Source organism: Malaclemys terrapin, chromosome 2, assembly GCF_027887155.1.
Source record: "Malaclemys terrapin pileata isolate rMalTer1 chromosome 2, rMalTer1.hap1, whole genome shotgun sequence".
Classification (NCBI taxonomy): Eukaryota; Metazoa; Chordata; order Testudines; family Emydidae; genus Malaclemys; species Malaclemys terrapin.
This window is the reverse complement of record NC_071506.1, coordinates 9,014,428-9,028,418: the sequence shown is the minus strand read 5'-3', so window position 1 is coordinate 9,028,418 and position 13,991 is coordinate 9,014,428. Positions and strand designations below refer to the sequence as shown.

The 13,991-nt window shown below is 51.4% G+C and overlaps 1 protein-coding gene across 5 annotated transcripts in view; it reads right to left on the bottom strand.

Annotated features, from left to right (window-relative positions):
• Positions 1 to 1,119: 1,119 nt before the first annotated feature.
• PTP4A3 (protein tyrosine phosphatase 4A3) overlaps positions 1,120 to 13,991 on the bottom strand; it is a 168,579-nt gene continuing 155,707 nt past the window's right edge. For all 5 annotated transcript variants that reach the window (XM_054017280.1, XM_054017284.1, XM_054017281.1 and 2 more), the window contains 3 exons: positions 6,552 to 6,682; positions 4,315 to 4,389; positions 1,120 to 2,414 (listed from right to left, as the gene is read on the bottom strand). In XM_054017280.1, the coding sequence (XP_053873255.1) occupies positions 2,297 to 2,414; positions 4,315 to 4,389; positions 6,552 to 6,682 (324 nt within the window). In that variant the 3' untranslated portion in view covers positions 1,120 to 2,296. The remainder of the gene's footprint in view (positions 2,415 to 4,314; positions 4,390 to 6,551; positions 6,683 to 13,991) is intronic.

Genomic DNA, 13,991 nt, shown 5'->3' with positions numbered 1-13,991 from the left:
ACCTGCATGCAAGAGATTGGCCCTTCCTAGCTCCTCTCCAAACCTAGAACCCTGGTGGCTTTCACACAGATTAGCAGGGGAAGCTTCCTGGAGGACACCCCCACGTAGCCCTCCGCTAACACTCGATGGCCGCTCGGCGCTTTGCATCCATCCTCCCAGCCCCTCATCTCCTCTTTCGGGACACGGACGGACACACACACGTGATGTGATGTGATGTGCACAAGCCACAGGGGAAGTGCATGATGGAGCTGGGATTGTGGGCACTTGCCGTGCGCTCTGCCCGCCAGCCCTCGGTGGCGGCATCCGAGCAAAAAGCTGCCCTCGGCAGCACCCATTCTCATCATCAGACAAGCAGCACATTAAACGTCGTCTTCCCATTTTGTAAAGCTTGTGCATTTAATAAAGAGGTCAGAGGTGACAGCACACACGTGGGCAGTGCTCTAGGGAAAGGACACATGGCTGACACCTGAAGTCCAAGAGGAGACCTGCCATTCGTTCTCTCCTCGATTCCTTAGAAAGGAGGAAGGGGTAAGACAGAAGAGTAGCGCCCGATCCCCGGTCCCCCTACAAAGTTGGGCATCTCTGCCTAAGCAGAGTTCTCCTGGAGTCACCGCTTCGCCGGACTGGCCTCCTCCTGTAACCGAGGTGCTCCCCTCTCCTGGGTACCGCATTTATCCAGGCCATGTATACCAAGGGAGAAGATCTCAGCCCTTTCCCCAACCCACCAGGGGAGCCCAGGGCTACAGCTGCAGCCATCTGGAGAGAACCCAACATCAATGATAGTTCCCCAAGGGCAGTGGTATCTGGTCACGGCCAAAGGTGGATGTCACTGCAGAGCACCGCGGAGGGCTGGCTGCCTGAACGAGAAGCTACTGCAGCAGTCGCTGTGCCACGGGGAAGATCAGACCCAGCCAGAAGGGAAAAGATGACAAATTTCAAGAGAAATATTACCACCCGCCCCCTGGGGCTCCCTCAGGATTCACTTGGTGTAGGAAGCTGCTCAGTCTTCCAGCCAGCCAGCCGCTTTCAAGGTGAAACAAGCAGATCCTGGCTAGTTACACTAACGCTGAGCCAGACGGGAAACTCCCATGATCCAAGAATGAGACTGGAACATCAAATACTCCCAATTCCCTCGCACGCTTCGCCTCTGTGACATCAAATTGTCCGGCTGCCCCTTCTCCCTCCCTGGCAGCCCCAGCACCAACCCAGTCCCCGAGTCTCTATTTGGAGGTTGTGAATATGCTCTGGGATGCATCTATCTAACACCTGGCTAGCGTCCACACCTAAGCCCCTTTCCTCCCAGCTAGAAGACCCTATACTGGCCCTAGCAATGCGCTCCCCTTCCATTCCCACCTCCCTTCGCCCCAGTGTACAACCCACTCCCCCAAAAGACCATTTGATTTCAGAAGGAGAAAAGGAACTCTAGGGCCAGGTTCTTTTCAGGCAAAGGAGAGAGGTAGCTGGGAGGGGGAAGAAAGCCCTTGAAATCCGAATGAACCGAGTTCTCTGTTGGAGAGGGACGTTCCCGCGGGACACACGGGGGATGTTCGGTGCAGGGCTGGAATTCAGTCAGGGAGCAGTGTATGTACAGCGCCGTCTCCTCCCTCGACAACACCCTGCCCCGAGTGACTGACTGGAGCCAACTCTACTGAAGCCCTTTAGGGAACTAAAACAAGCCCCTTGCCCTTGATCCTATGTGCCCCACTGGGACATGTAACATTGCTGCCCTAATGAAGAGCAGCACAGAGAGAAGGGAGGAGGAAGAATGTCCGTGACCAGTGGGGAAACCCAACCTCAGAGCACATCCTAACCCCCAATCCAGCGCAAACAGTGGAAGGGACTGGCCCAACACGTATTTGATACAGCGCCAGACTGTGGCTGTCACACGCCAGGCAGCAGGCAAATTCTCTGCATCTTCCCCTCCCACAACCCATCCCCAGGGCAGCACAGCCTGGACAGATCTCTTCCTGCAGTTGGGTTCAGTGCAAAGAATTCAGATCAACTCAAGCTCTACCTGCAGCTGGGGAAAGGGTGAGGAGGCAGAAGGGAGATTTTTGGGGGGGTTGGGAGTGATGGGTTAATTCTTTGTCCATTAAAACCAGGAGTGAGATGCCTAACCATCTTCCCTCCTCGGCCTTAGCTGGTCAGGGGTGCAGCGATTCTTTAATGAGAGAGTGCCCCATTTACAAGGAAAGGTCAGTGCCACTTTGTCCAAGCTCCCCGCAACTCCACCGTCCGACCCTGCGTGCCCCCGTGTGTGTGTCTGTGCGTGTGTTTTGGCAAGAGGTTGCTGAGGTTACATGATGCAGCATTTGTTCTTGTGGTTGTGAGGGTCCTTGAATCGGAGTCTCTGCTTTGGCCGGTATTTTTCCAAGTACATTAGCTGCTTGCTGTTGATGGCTCCTCTCCGCTTCCTGGAACACAAAGAGAAAGCCATGAGTGCTCCCGGGCCAGGGAGCGTCCCAGAACCAGCCCTGCACCCCGGCACTCATCTCTCAGGGTCCACGCAGCAGAACCCCGGAAGACTAACAGGGCCCATGGCCAGCAAGTGGCTGGAGAGGCTCTGGGGGAAACATCATGCACCTCACAGGCTGGGAGTTCAAAGCCAGAGAGGTCGCTGCTCAATTAGTGAAGCCAGAGGGCTAGTTCCTACAAGCTGCATTTCTCCCCTGTCCTCTCCCTCGCACTCAGCCGTGCAGCAAATCCAGCTTTGAAAGCAGGAGGCCTGTATGTCTAACCCTGATACCTGGGGAGTCGAGAAATACGGGATGGCGCAAACTCCTGCAGGCTGATGTTAAGCAGAGGGAAATGTAGGCTGGACAATGCCCTAGCAGGGAGATCTATTAGGCTCTGGATTAGCCTCTCCCAGGGAAATGGTGGGAACCTCTTGGCTCTGGGGCATTTAAAACTGGACTAATATCGATAACAGACTCTGGAGAACATGGGGCTGGGTGGGCTCTTCTATTCCTAGTCCCCCGATTTACTCCTCCCATTCTGAATTGCTCTGTTTGTTCTACACACACAACGAAACCTTTCCAATGAAAATGGAGTGCGCCCGAAGGAGGAGCCTGAGCAGAAATAACGGAGTGGGACTCATCATCTGGGGCAAGAACTGGGGATCAGACCATAGACAGAGATTGATGTACTTGGTGTTCACGGAAAACCCTCCTGCAGTCATAGTTGGTGTCAGAGAAAGGGGAAAGAGAGAATAATCCCCATATTTGCAGTCCTAAATGGGAGCTGCAGGGCATGGCGCAGAATATATTATGAAGACTAGATTGGGATTGTAGAAGAATACAGAAACGGTGGCTAACAGCAAGTATCAGCTATGAGAAAGGATGTCTATTATAACCTAGGCTGACTTATGACCAACAGAATGGTCAAGAGTTCTTCCAGTGGAGTTCCCAGCATCCAAGAACGCCAGAGATCCGTCCAGCCCTCCCCACTGCCCCCTCCCCAGAACTGCAAACTGGCAAAATAGAAACCTCTGTCATGAAAAAAACCAACCAACCAACCAGTCACAGCACGTGCGAGTTTGGTCAACTTCTTACACACACACACCGTGCATGTCACTCGCTGCTTTCTGCGCCTGCCTTCTGATGAAGATGATTGTTGGTCTAGAAATCAACTTTTCCACTCGTCTGGTTCCTTCCTTCCTTCTTTTTAGCATTTAGTTATTTCACTGCCCAAGACCTCTGCAATCTTTGTTTCATTTCCCGAGTAGCTGTCAATGCAGCAAAGCTGAAGGCTCAGCTCTTTGCCTGGGGGATCCTAGCTCTGCTAATGAACTGCTCAGGACTCCAGAATGAAGTCGGCATTAATAGGTCACTAGGAGTTTAGCAGACTAATTATTCCCGGATTCCTCTAGCCCACAACCACCAACATAGCTGGGGAAATGGCAACTGATGATGAGTCGCAAAAAAAGTGGGCAGGGTCTGCTCAGCTCTGGCTACTGATTTACACACACAGACTCCCGACAGACAGCTAGACCCATGGAGCACAGGGCAGCCAGGGGGGAAAGCAAACAACCCTCTCTCTGGGCAGCCAACAGGCGCGTGAGACTCGTTTTCTCCATTTCCTGTCAGTTCGGGGGAGGATAAAGCACGTATCTGAAGGTTATTTCACCCTGCTTCCACCCAGCCGCCCAGAGGAGTTCACAAGTTCATGCTGTCCCGGCCCGCCTCTGAAACAGGACTTGCCCCTCTCGTAAGCACCAGCAATTTATTCAGCAAGAGCACAGTGTCACTCGGGATATTTTACGCTGTCCATTTGCTGCTTGGCACACAGTGGAGGGGTTTATTACAGGCCACTTACTGTCTGATGAATTGAATGGCGTCTTCATACTTCATCCCGCTCTCAATGAGAGCCAGGGCTACGAGAACAGGAGCGCTGGAAAGTGATGGAGAGAGGAGTCACTTCCTGCTTGAATTAAAGCAATGCCAGCAGCGATAAGAGCCTTTAACAAAAAAAACGCCCCCAAACTCATGGACTCTTTCCAAACCTGCTGTAATCACATCAACAATCCCCGCACGCTAAACCCACAGCACCACGAACGCACACACAAAATCAACAGCGGCTCAGGTTATACAGCACACAGAGATCACACAGAAACAGACACTCTTGCATCCAGCTTCTCCTACAATAGGTTCCCAGAGCACAGTTATAATGGCGTGATCACTGCCATTTCCCACCATATAAACTCTGGTTTTCAGGCCTTGTCATTTGGCCAAAAAACGAACTCGAGATTGGAGGTCTGAGGTGCAGCGTATCCAAGGCTATAGAAACCATGCTCCTTTTAAAGCGAGGAGGCTAAAATAAAGAGAGGACAGAGTTTACGGCGGTCTACTGCTCTCCCTATAAAACACAGCTTTGATTTCAGAGGAATTTGGCAAATGATTTGCAAGTAGATTAATAAAGGAAAAAACAAACAAACAAAAACCAAACCAGACCGAAGTGGACTAGAGACTAAGTGTCTGAAAAGTGGCTTCTAGTTTTAACGGGGGGAGATTTTACAAGCCACATTTACATGACAGACCTTAATACAACCTACGTCGCTGTGACACTCCAGTATGTGAAGGACAGAGGATTCCAAGAGCATATTAAAAGCTGTTGCAGATGACTGTGTGAGAACCTGCATTTGGATTCCTGCTTTGTTTCGGGCGGGGGGGGAGGGTTAAACCAAAAGAGAGATTAGTTCCCAGGCAGGACCAGGATTGAGAAGCCTTGCGAGGGAATGACAGATCACACCTCTAAATACAAGGAAGAGGTATAAAGTCACCACTCTTTTAGCTTGCCCTGGTCGCTGATTTATGGAGTGCCTGCCTTTCCTTCCCCAGGTACCTTAAAGGGCTTTAATAAGCAACAGAGTGAGCAGAACGAACAGCTGTGATGCAATCTACCCGGTCAGACCCTGGGGTGTTGGGCTGTGAAACCTCACGGATTCAAATGCCCAATTCCCATTAAAGCCAAGTGGGTGACATCTGGGAGCTGCCACCATTGTATTTATTTAGCCACACAAACGGAGAAGCCAGGCAGAGCCCATGGGTATGCTCAAGTCCCGCTGAGGGGAAGCCAAGCTCAAAGAGCCCAGCAGCAGTGAGCGATCTCTCATCATGGTGATTCGTAGGCGAGCTCAGAAGAGTCCCACCCCTTTTCCCCATCTCCGCTATCCAGTCTGCCCCCCCTGTGCTTCAGCACAAGTTTAAATCCCACGGACTTCAATGGGATGTACCTCAGTGATTTGCTGAATCAGGATCCCAATCTGCTTCAGCTAAGGACTGCGCATTAACACCCACACCCACCCTGCTCGGCCTGGCCACAGCTGCTTTAGGTAACTTGCACTAAGGACAAGGGTGAGGCCCAGCTGCTCCCTAGGGACGCTCTCTGGATCACACCTCCCCCCTTAAAGAGAGAGGCTGTCGAGTTGAAATCCAGGGTGTTTAAAAAAACCCCTAAGGAATTAAGATCTCTTCCATTGTTGTGTGCAGTGTTGTAGCTGCGTCGGTCCCAGGATATTAGTGAGACAGGATGGGGGAGGTCAGATCTTTTATTGGCTCAACTTCTGTTGGGGAAAGAGACAAACTTTCAAGCTTGAGTCGTTCGAAGGTTCGTCTCTTTCCCCAACAGAAGTTGGTCCCATAAAAGATTTGACCTCCCCCATCTCTTCTCTCTAACCTGGCTGGCTTCTCCTACCAGCGTCAGAACTTTTATAATCCCATTTTCTTGTTAAAAGATTTCCCGTCCCGTGTCCTCCCCCCGTGTGGCTGCATGGAAGACCCTTCCCCAAACAAGAAGGGGCCCCGACAATACAGAGGCCAAGGGGAGTCCCACTCTAAGCACAGCCTGACGATAGGAACAGCCCTGCCAACCACACAAAGGAAGAGCTGGAAAGAGGGAGAATTTACCTTCCCTGCAGCTCAGAAGCTCCAGGGGACTTAGTAGTTACTTGCAACAGGAGATGTCTCCCTTTAACAAGATATTTAAATCTAGCTGTCCTTCCTCTGAAACCTACCTCCAGGGCAGCTCCTAGCTCCTTTCGAGCCCTCACTTACCGGCCCAGGCCAGCCACACAATGAACAGCCACGCAGCACCCAGGGTCTTCGCAGAATTTTGTTTTCAGCAAGTTGAGCCAGTCTTCCACTATTTTGCTGGGAGGAGGAGCGCCGTCATCAAAGGGCCAGTCCTAATGGAAGGGCAGGTGGGGGAAGGGGAGGGAGAGCGGTTAGCGATAGATACATAAAGTCAGAATCTTACAAACCAATACTGGGAGAGGAAGGCACTTGAAGCTTCCCTCAATCTCTAATCTCCCCAGGGCTGTATTTCTAAAGCACAGCATCCTCCGTACAACAGAAGGAGCCCCATGATCTGGAGAACTGGGCTGTTCCCATCGGAGATGCTTCACCTCTCTCTGAGACTCTGTTTGCTCAGCTGTACGACGGACACATTGCTATGGATTACTACTAGACAGTGTGACCTAGTGGACAGAGCACAGGACTGGGACTCAGACGAATTGGGTTCTATTCCTAGCTCTGCCCCTGACCTGCTGGGTGACTTTGGGAGAGTCACCTCCGTGACTCAGTTTCCCCATCTGTAAAACGGGGATAATGATACGGAGCTCCTTTGTAAAGCGCATGGAGATCTACTCCAGAGAAGGGCTGGGTCAGAGCTAGCTATGATTATTTCTAACCTCGCAGGGGTGGGACTGTGCAGCTCGCATTCACATGCTCGGAGATCCTTGGTTAAGCTGCTGTAAATGTTTAGCAGTAAAGCCACACACAGCTAACAAGGGGGATCCCGAGTTTCTTAGTAAGTTAAGCCATAAGGGAGCCTTCCCCGCCGGGGTAACTTTGCAGCACTGACCGAAGAAGGTAACAGACGTTGCTTTCAAAGGTTCATTTCTAGGGTACGGCTCCATCTCCAAGTCTTATTGCTTCAGCTAGAGAGAGCGGCCGAGCTCCTGCCTCCATAAACTCGAAACATATGCGGGGTTTGGCAGATGTTGCAGTTCACATGTCTGAGCTCAGTGTGGGTGGGAACAGTAACTGCTGGCTTGGATGCTGCCAGCTACAGCCCCAGGGAATGGGAACTCGGAGGAAAACAGACTTCCTTCCCGAGCCAGAAAGTTACAACTTCCGAAAGGCTCCCCCCAGCCCGACCACCGAAAGAGAGCCTACGAGCTGGCCTGTGTCCCGGAGACTGACACCCATCAAAGCGCAATTAAGCCACCAGTGAAAGGCCAGCCCTGCCCTCTTTGGGAAAAGGGTGTGTAAGGTAAAAAGGACAGTAAAGCTAAGAGGCTTCTAACCACAAGGGAGATGGATACAGATAGTGAAACCGCAATATTGCCTTGTTTAACTTGAAACAAGCACTCCCTGTCCCTACCCCCCACTGCCCGTTCCTGGCTAAACAAAGGAGTTGGCAGATGCAATCTGCTTTGCAGGACTCCGTGGTGCAGATGCGACGGGTTCTAGAATTAGCGTGGGCTTAAACATCCGGTGCGGACACTGAAATAAAGAAGCCCAGTAGACAACACACAGGCCGCGAAGCAGAAGAGCAACGAAGCCACGGCCTCCCCATTCCAACACGCCCCAAGCAACCACTAAGTGTAGCTGACAAGTAATTTATCGACATGTCAATAGTCGGTGGACTTTGGGAGGTCAGGTTACAGTCAGGGGCCAAATGGCTACTGATTCCAGACACCCAGCTTGACGCACCTGAAAGAGGCTTGATTTTTAAGGGCCGAGAGCTCAACCCTCCCTGGAAGACAGGCCCCTCTAAGATGCCTAAAGTCTGGCACCGAACATTGAGGCCAGCCAAAATCACGACTCCCCTTTGGAAATCTCATTCATGGGACATGGAATGGGCTGTCTACGTTGCCCAATAAGGCATCAGACTAGACGTACGGTGTACACTACTAACGGTGATGCCATCGATCATAGGAACAGCTTACCTAGGGACGTGATCTCAGTCTCTTGAAGTCTTTCTAAGGCCATGTCTACACTACCACTTTTGTAGGTATAACTTACGTCACTCAGGGGTGTGAAAAAAAAACACCCGAGTGACACACGTTGCACTGACAGAGGCACCAGTGTGTGCACAGTGCTGTGTCGGTGGGAGAACTCTCTCCCTTCGGCACAGAGCAGCTACACGAGCGATCTTACAGCGGTGCAGCTGCATCAGTACAACTGTGCCGCTGTAAGCTCTCTAGTGTAGACATGGCCTAAAAGAGCTGCTCTTGCTCAATCACCGGGATGGAGCGCTCCGGCCTTGCTTATGCCAGAGGTCAGACTCGGTCATCACAACGCTCCCTTCCCGGCTTTACCCTCTAGGAATCTATAAACAGACTCTGGCCCTGGGCACGTGCCTGCAACAGGCAGGATCTGGCGAGAGCCAAGACCAAGGGCTCACACCGCTCAGTTCAGGGGGACTGAGAGTCAGGTGATGCGCTGGCGAGGGGGACAGGGCAGACACGTGCCAGGGATGACCCTGACCCATATGAGGCTGGCCATGGTGTGTCGGGAAGATAGGTGTGCTGTGTCCCTGCTGGGCTTCACGTGAAAAAACCTTTGTGTTACACTCAAGCTAACCTGCTGCCTTCCCCACGCTGACCTCGACCCCCATAAGGGCCAGACACACAGATTACTCCCCCCCCCCCCAAGCGTTTGTATCACCCACAGCACTTACAGATACAGAGAAACGAGTTGGCTACAAGCAAACTATGCTACATCCTCCCATCCTGCCTCACCCGTCCCCAGCCTCAGCCACCTGTTCTCTTGCAACTCCCCTCCCCTCCCACAACTGACATTGCATGGGTGAACTGTTAGAGTCGGCAGTGCTCCGCATGGACACAGCCGCACAGGATCAGAACTCTGGACCACAAGCTCTTTGGGCAGTGCCCACGCCTGGCTCAGGCCTCTATAGCCAATACCAGCAATAAGGCAAAGTACGGCCCAGGTTTTCCCTTTCATTCCTGGGTTTAAGGCATAATAATTAGCAAGCTACAGAGGTGAGAATTAGCATTACAGTTCTTTCCCCAGCTTTAGCCTCTCAGGACACGCGCCGTTAAGCAGGGAGCCAAGAGCGGCAAAGCAGCGTGTTGGGCAGCAACGTAAGCTTATCATGCAATACGCCCAGGATCTGTATCCAACGGGTTCTGGGGAGAGCGCTTAGACAGCTACTTATTAGACATGCGTGGCCTGGGAACGGGCTAATTTCCACTCTGAGTGGGCCCCGTGGAAAGGGACCTGCTGCGCCAGGAAGTAGGGGGAGTTGCCGGCTGCTGAAAGGTGAGACCCACTTTTCCCGCCTCACCCCTGGTGGAGCCCCCCCAGGAGTCCTGACATGAGCTGCTAGGGTCCAACTGGCCCAGGAAATAGCACAGAATGAGCAGTGCAGGGGGAGGAGGGATCGGAGGCCACAAGGCTGCTCTTTGGGGAAGGGAGTTGTGGAGCTGTAAGAGTGGGCTCTTCTGGTGATGGAGAAAGGCCTCCCTCTCCTTGGGGGTGGGCGGGAAGGGTCTGATGATTGACGGGACTCAGTGCGTTCTAAGCATTAACAGATCAAACTGCAATGTGCAGCCCCCACCCCGCCACCACATCCACACCCCTCTATCCCCATCTGCACAGCACTCTCAACCCAGGCTCCTCCTGTCCGTCTTTACACTAGGGAATCACACACCTTGTCGCTGCTGTCAACCTGGGGCTCCTTGCCTCCCTCCATCTTCCCCCATGAGCTCCCTGTGTGCCTGCCTCCCATCCCTCCCTATTTCAGGGCCACCCTCCAACCCCCCCTTCCCAATTCTCTGAGTGCCCCCCCCCCCAATTCTCCCCACATCAGGGGCTCCTTTCAGTTCTTCCATATTCACCCCGATCAATAGGGTTCTGCCACTGGTGCCTACAACCTTCCCTGACGTTTTGGAATTAACCAGTTGAAAGGTTATCGCATTGCAGGAGGACGGAGAGAGAAACGCTCTCCGCTTGTGAGCCAGGTGCCCTCAGTGCAGAATTACCTACCACGCACAGTGATGGCTATTTCATCTCAAAGCAGCTTAGGGAGATAATCCCAGCTGCTTCAGACGCCCCCCCCCTCCATGGCAGGAGCCCTTCTGCTCTGTTGCGTGGGCAGCGGCGGAACACAGAGCTAGACACTGGTCTGTATGCTTCCCCGTTAAAGCCTGCCAGGTCCTTCGCATTGACCCAAAATGCCCCTCACCCCATCGCTATGTGCGTCCCACACACTGGACCACGGATCTGAGGCTGCAGGCAACACTGTATGTAAAATACACAGCCCCCGGGTCCTTTCCAGCTTTCCTCTCCTCCGCTGCTCGGCCTCCATTTCAGAGCATGGCAAGTCCTCCTGGAGTCATCTGGATGGAAGAAAGGCTCTGAGTGATCCGAGTCACACAAGCAGGGTTGGTTGGTTGGTTGGGTGTGTGTGTGTCTGTGTCTGTGTGTGTCTGCTCACTACATCATTTACAACTCCCCCCACTGTGGCAGACCATTTGCACCGCACACCCAAGTGTAACTGAATTAAAGCTTTAGGCGAGTCTAAACCCCACCATCAGCAGGAAGGATTAGAAGCACACCTCCCAAGAGATTTACAGAGCAGTTCTACTCTCCAAAGAGATGGGGTGGCTGAGAATTGCAGAAAGGACTAGTGATTTTGGTGTGCCCAACTTCAGGCAACTTAAAGGGTTCATAAAGTGCCAACCCTCGGGCGATCAGGCCCCAGTGAAGCATCTCAAGTCACGCACCCAAAACAAGCAGCCACTTTTGAAAAGGAGGATGCCCTGGTTTCAACAAGGACAAAAGAGAAGGACGGTGGGGGTGCAGAGACGTGGCTGTTGGCCTGTAGAACCTTCACTCCTGGATATGCACAGAGAAGAGAATCCAGTTTGATTCAGCAGTTGTGTAAACACAAGTTTGCATTGGTTTGGTTGTATGAGTGCAAACCTACGTGGATGCTTCTTTCTGGTTCAGAGCAGCTTATTTTGGTCTAGCTGAAATCTGTTTCTAACTGACAAGCTAAAGTGAAATAACCCTAGTTTATCCCAAAGTCAGAGTGTCCACCCAACCCTCTGCACTGATTTAAGTTTAGTAGGTTTTAAAGGGATCATACCTTTAGTTGAACTGATGAAACCCTGGCTATAGACAAGCCCTCAGAGTCCTGAATATGTTTGCAAGGCTGCTGGGTGTTTTGCTTGTAAATTATTCCCACACAATAAGTGGAGAAACTCCAGAATGTTATTTTGCCGAGCCGTATTTCAAATCAGAGTGGCGCTGAATCCATCAGGCCAAAAGCACAACAGGCTGGGGCATTTTATGAACCCAGCACTGTGTGTTCAAATAAAGCAATGTATGGCAGATTTTCTTAAACCATTTTGACTCTTAAAAGGAGCCTCTCTTTTAATTGAATGGGCCTCCAAGAGTTAAAAACCCAGGCGGCGCTTCCAAACAAAAACTTGCCCACAAATGTTCAGACAGACTTTGTGACAGATTTTACTGCAGCCCAAACATTGGCAGAAGTCTGTTCTGCAGCGAACTTGACTCACAAAAGCCCTGACCCCGAAAAGACTTACAGCCATGTATAGAACTTTGAACTCAATGCAGCTGCTCACATGTTTAACTCAAAAGCACGTGCACTGATGGAGTTTAGCCCAGCTTTGTTCACTCTGCTATTTGCCACATCCCCTTTGCCATTTTCCGCCCCCCTTTCTGAAGTATTAATTTCCTTCGCTCTTTTACCAACTCTGGTTTCACTCGTACTCAACTATTTTACACACTATCCACAGCTTGACATTTCTCTTTTCATTTGTTCATTCTATTTAGCTTTCATACCACTGCTTATTTTTTTTTCTTTAGTCTTTTTCTTCGTATTCAGTTGTATTCCTTCAATCTGATGGGGTTTTTTTTCCCCTTTACTAAAAGTTTCTAAATAAACTTTTCTTAAATTGTTGGGTTGCTTTTTTTGGAGGCTGGAAGTACCCACACACACCAACAATTTTTCATGATAAGTTCTGTTTTCAACAACAGGCCAAGTTTCTTCAATATGTTCTAATCAGATCTTTCACTAGAGAGCTCCAGTATAAAGTCAAAGCCTATGGGAAGACGATGTGTTGACCTATATGAAATGAAATATACATGCCTCAGAGGGTCTATGCATAGTGTAAGAACTTCATCCTGGTGGACTGATCTACACGGAGGGGGATTGGTGACAAGTCTAGAGAGGCAACATGGTCAGGTGGTCAGTAAAATGGGCTGGAGTCAGGAGATTTGGAGTCTATTCCCAGCTCTACCAGTGACTTGCTGCATGACCCCAGGCAAGTCACTTCACCTCTTTCCCCTCCAGCCCTTGTCTACTGAGCCTGAAAGCTCTTTGGGGAAGGGATTGTATCTTGCACAATGGGGCTTTGATGTCGGGTGGGACCTCTAGGCGCTAGTGTAATACAAATAGAATGTAATATAGTGACTTCTGGGGTAATGGGGCACTAAGGGCTGTAATGTACGAAGAGCAGAGTACAGAAACATCCCTCTGTGTGATGCAACATTGCAAATGCAAACGACATATGGTGCAGCGCAGAAAGAATGTACGTGGGCATTAACGCCCGGTGCTGAAGTCATCACTGGTATAAGATGATAAAAAAAACCCTTGAGGCTTTTTTGTTTGTTTGTTTAAATTAATGATGCAATTTCCACTGCCCACTGGGCATTGCTGGAGAATTGGTGCTCTGTGCATTAGGGAATCCTGCTGCCTGAGTCATCCCATCTTTTGTGGACGGTTGCTGTGCACTTTGAAAGCTCTTTGCCTCCTCACCATGCCGAGGAAGCTGAAGTTCAGGGATGGATAGGGACCATGGTGCATAACTTATCAGGCTGTTAAGCCGAGAGTGAATTGGGGTTAGAACTAGTAAGTGTCAATCATACTCACTAGGCTTTAAAAAATTGGGAATAGTGGACTGAAAAGCACTTAGCCTCTTGCAGGAATTCTGTACATGTCCTCAATCCGTACAGCACATGGGAGCGTCCCACACCCCTGGAATCCTAGAATATCAGGGCTGGAAGGGACCTCAGGAGGTCATCTAGTCCCACCCCCTGCTCAAAGCAGGACCAATCCCCAACTCTGATTCTAAGATTATTATTAACCCAGTGATATGATTAGAATGTTGTGTGCGGCAGCTCAGAGGGAGCCCAAAAAGGCCTGAGATGTACTGGCACCTTCTATCTTGCTGGGGAAAGGTTCCCAACATTCCCTGCCACGTCTCTCCTCCAAAAGAGAATCAAAAGCAGCCTAAACTCCTCCTGCACGCATATCATGCAGACAGGGCTGGCTCTGGCTTTTTTGCCCCCCCTGCCGTGCTCCCCCCCCCCCCCCCCCCCCCCGCCCCAGCGTGGCAGGGGAGGGCGGCGAGCCCCGGCTGGGGCTCCGCTCTCCCCGGCAGCCAGGGGGAGGGCGCCGGGAGGGAGGGAGCCCTTGGAGGAGGGCAGAGTGCCTGG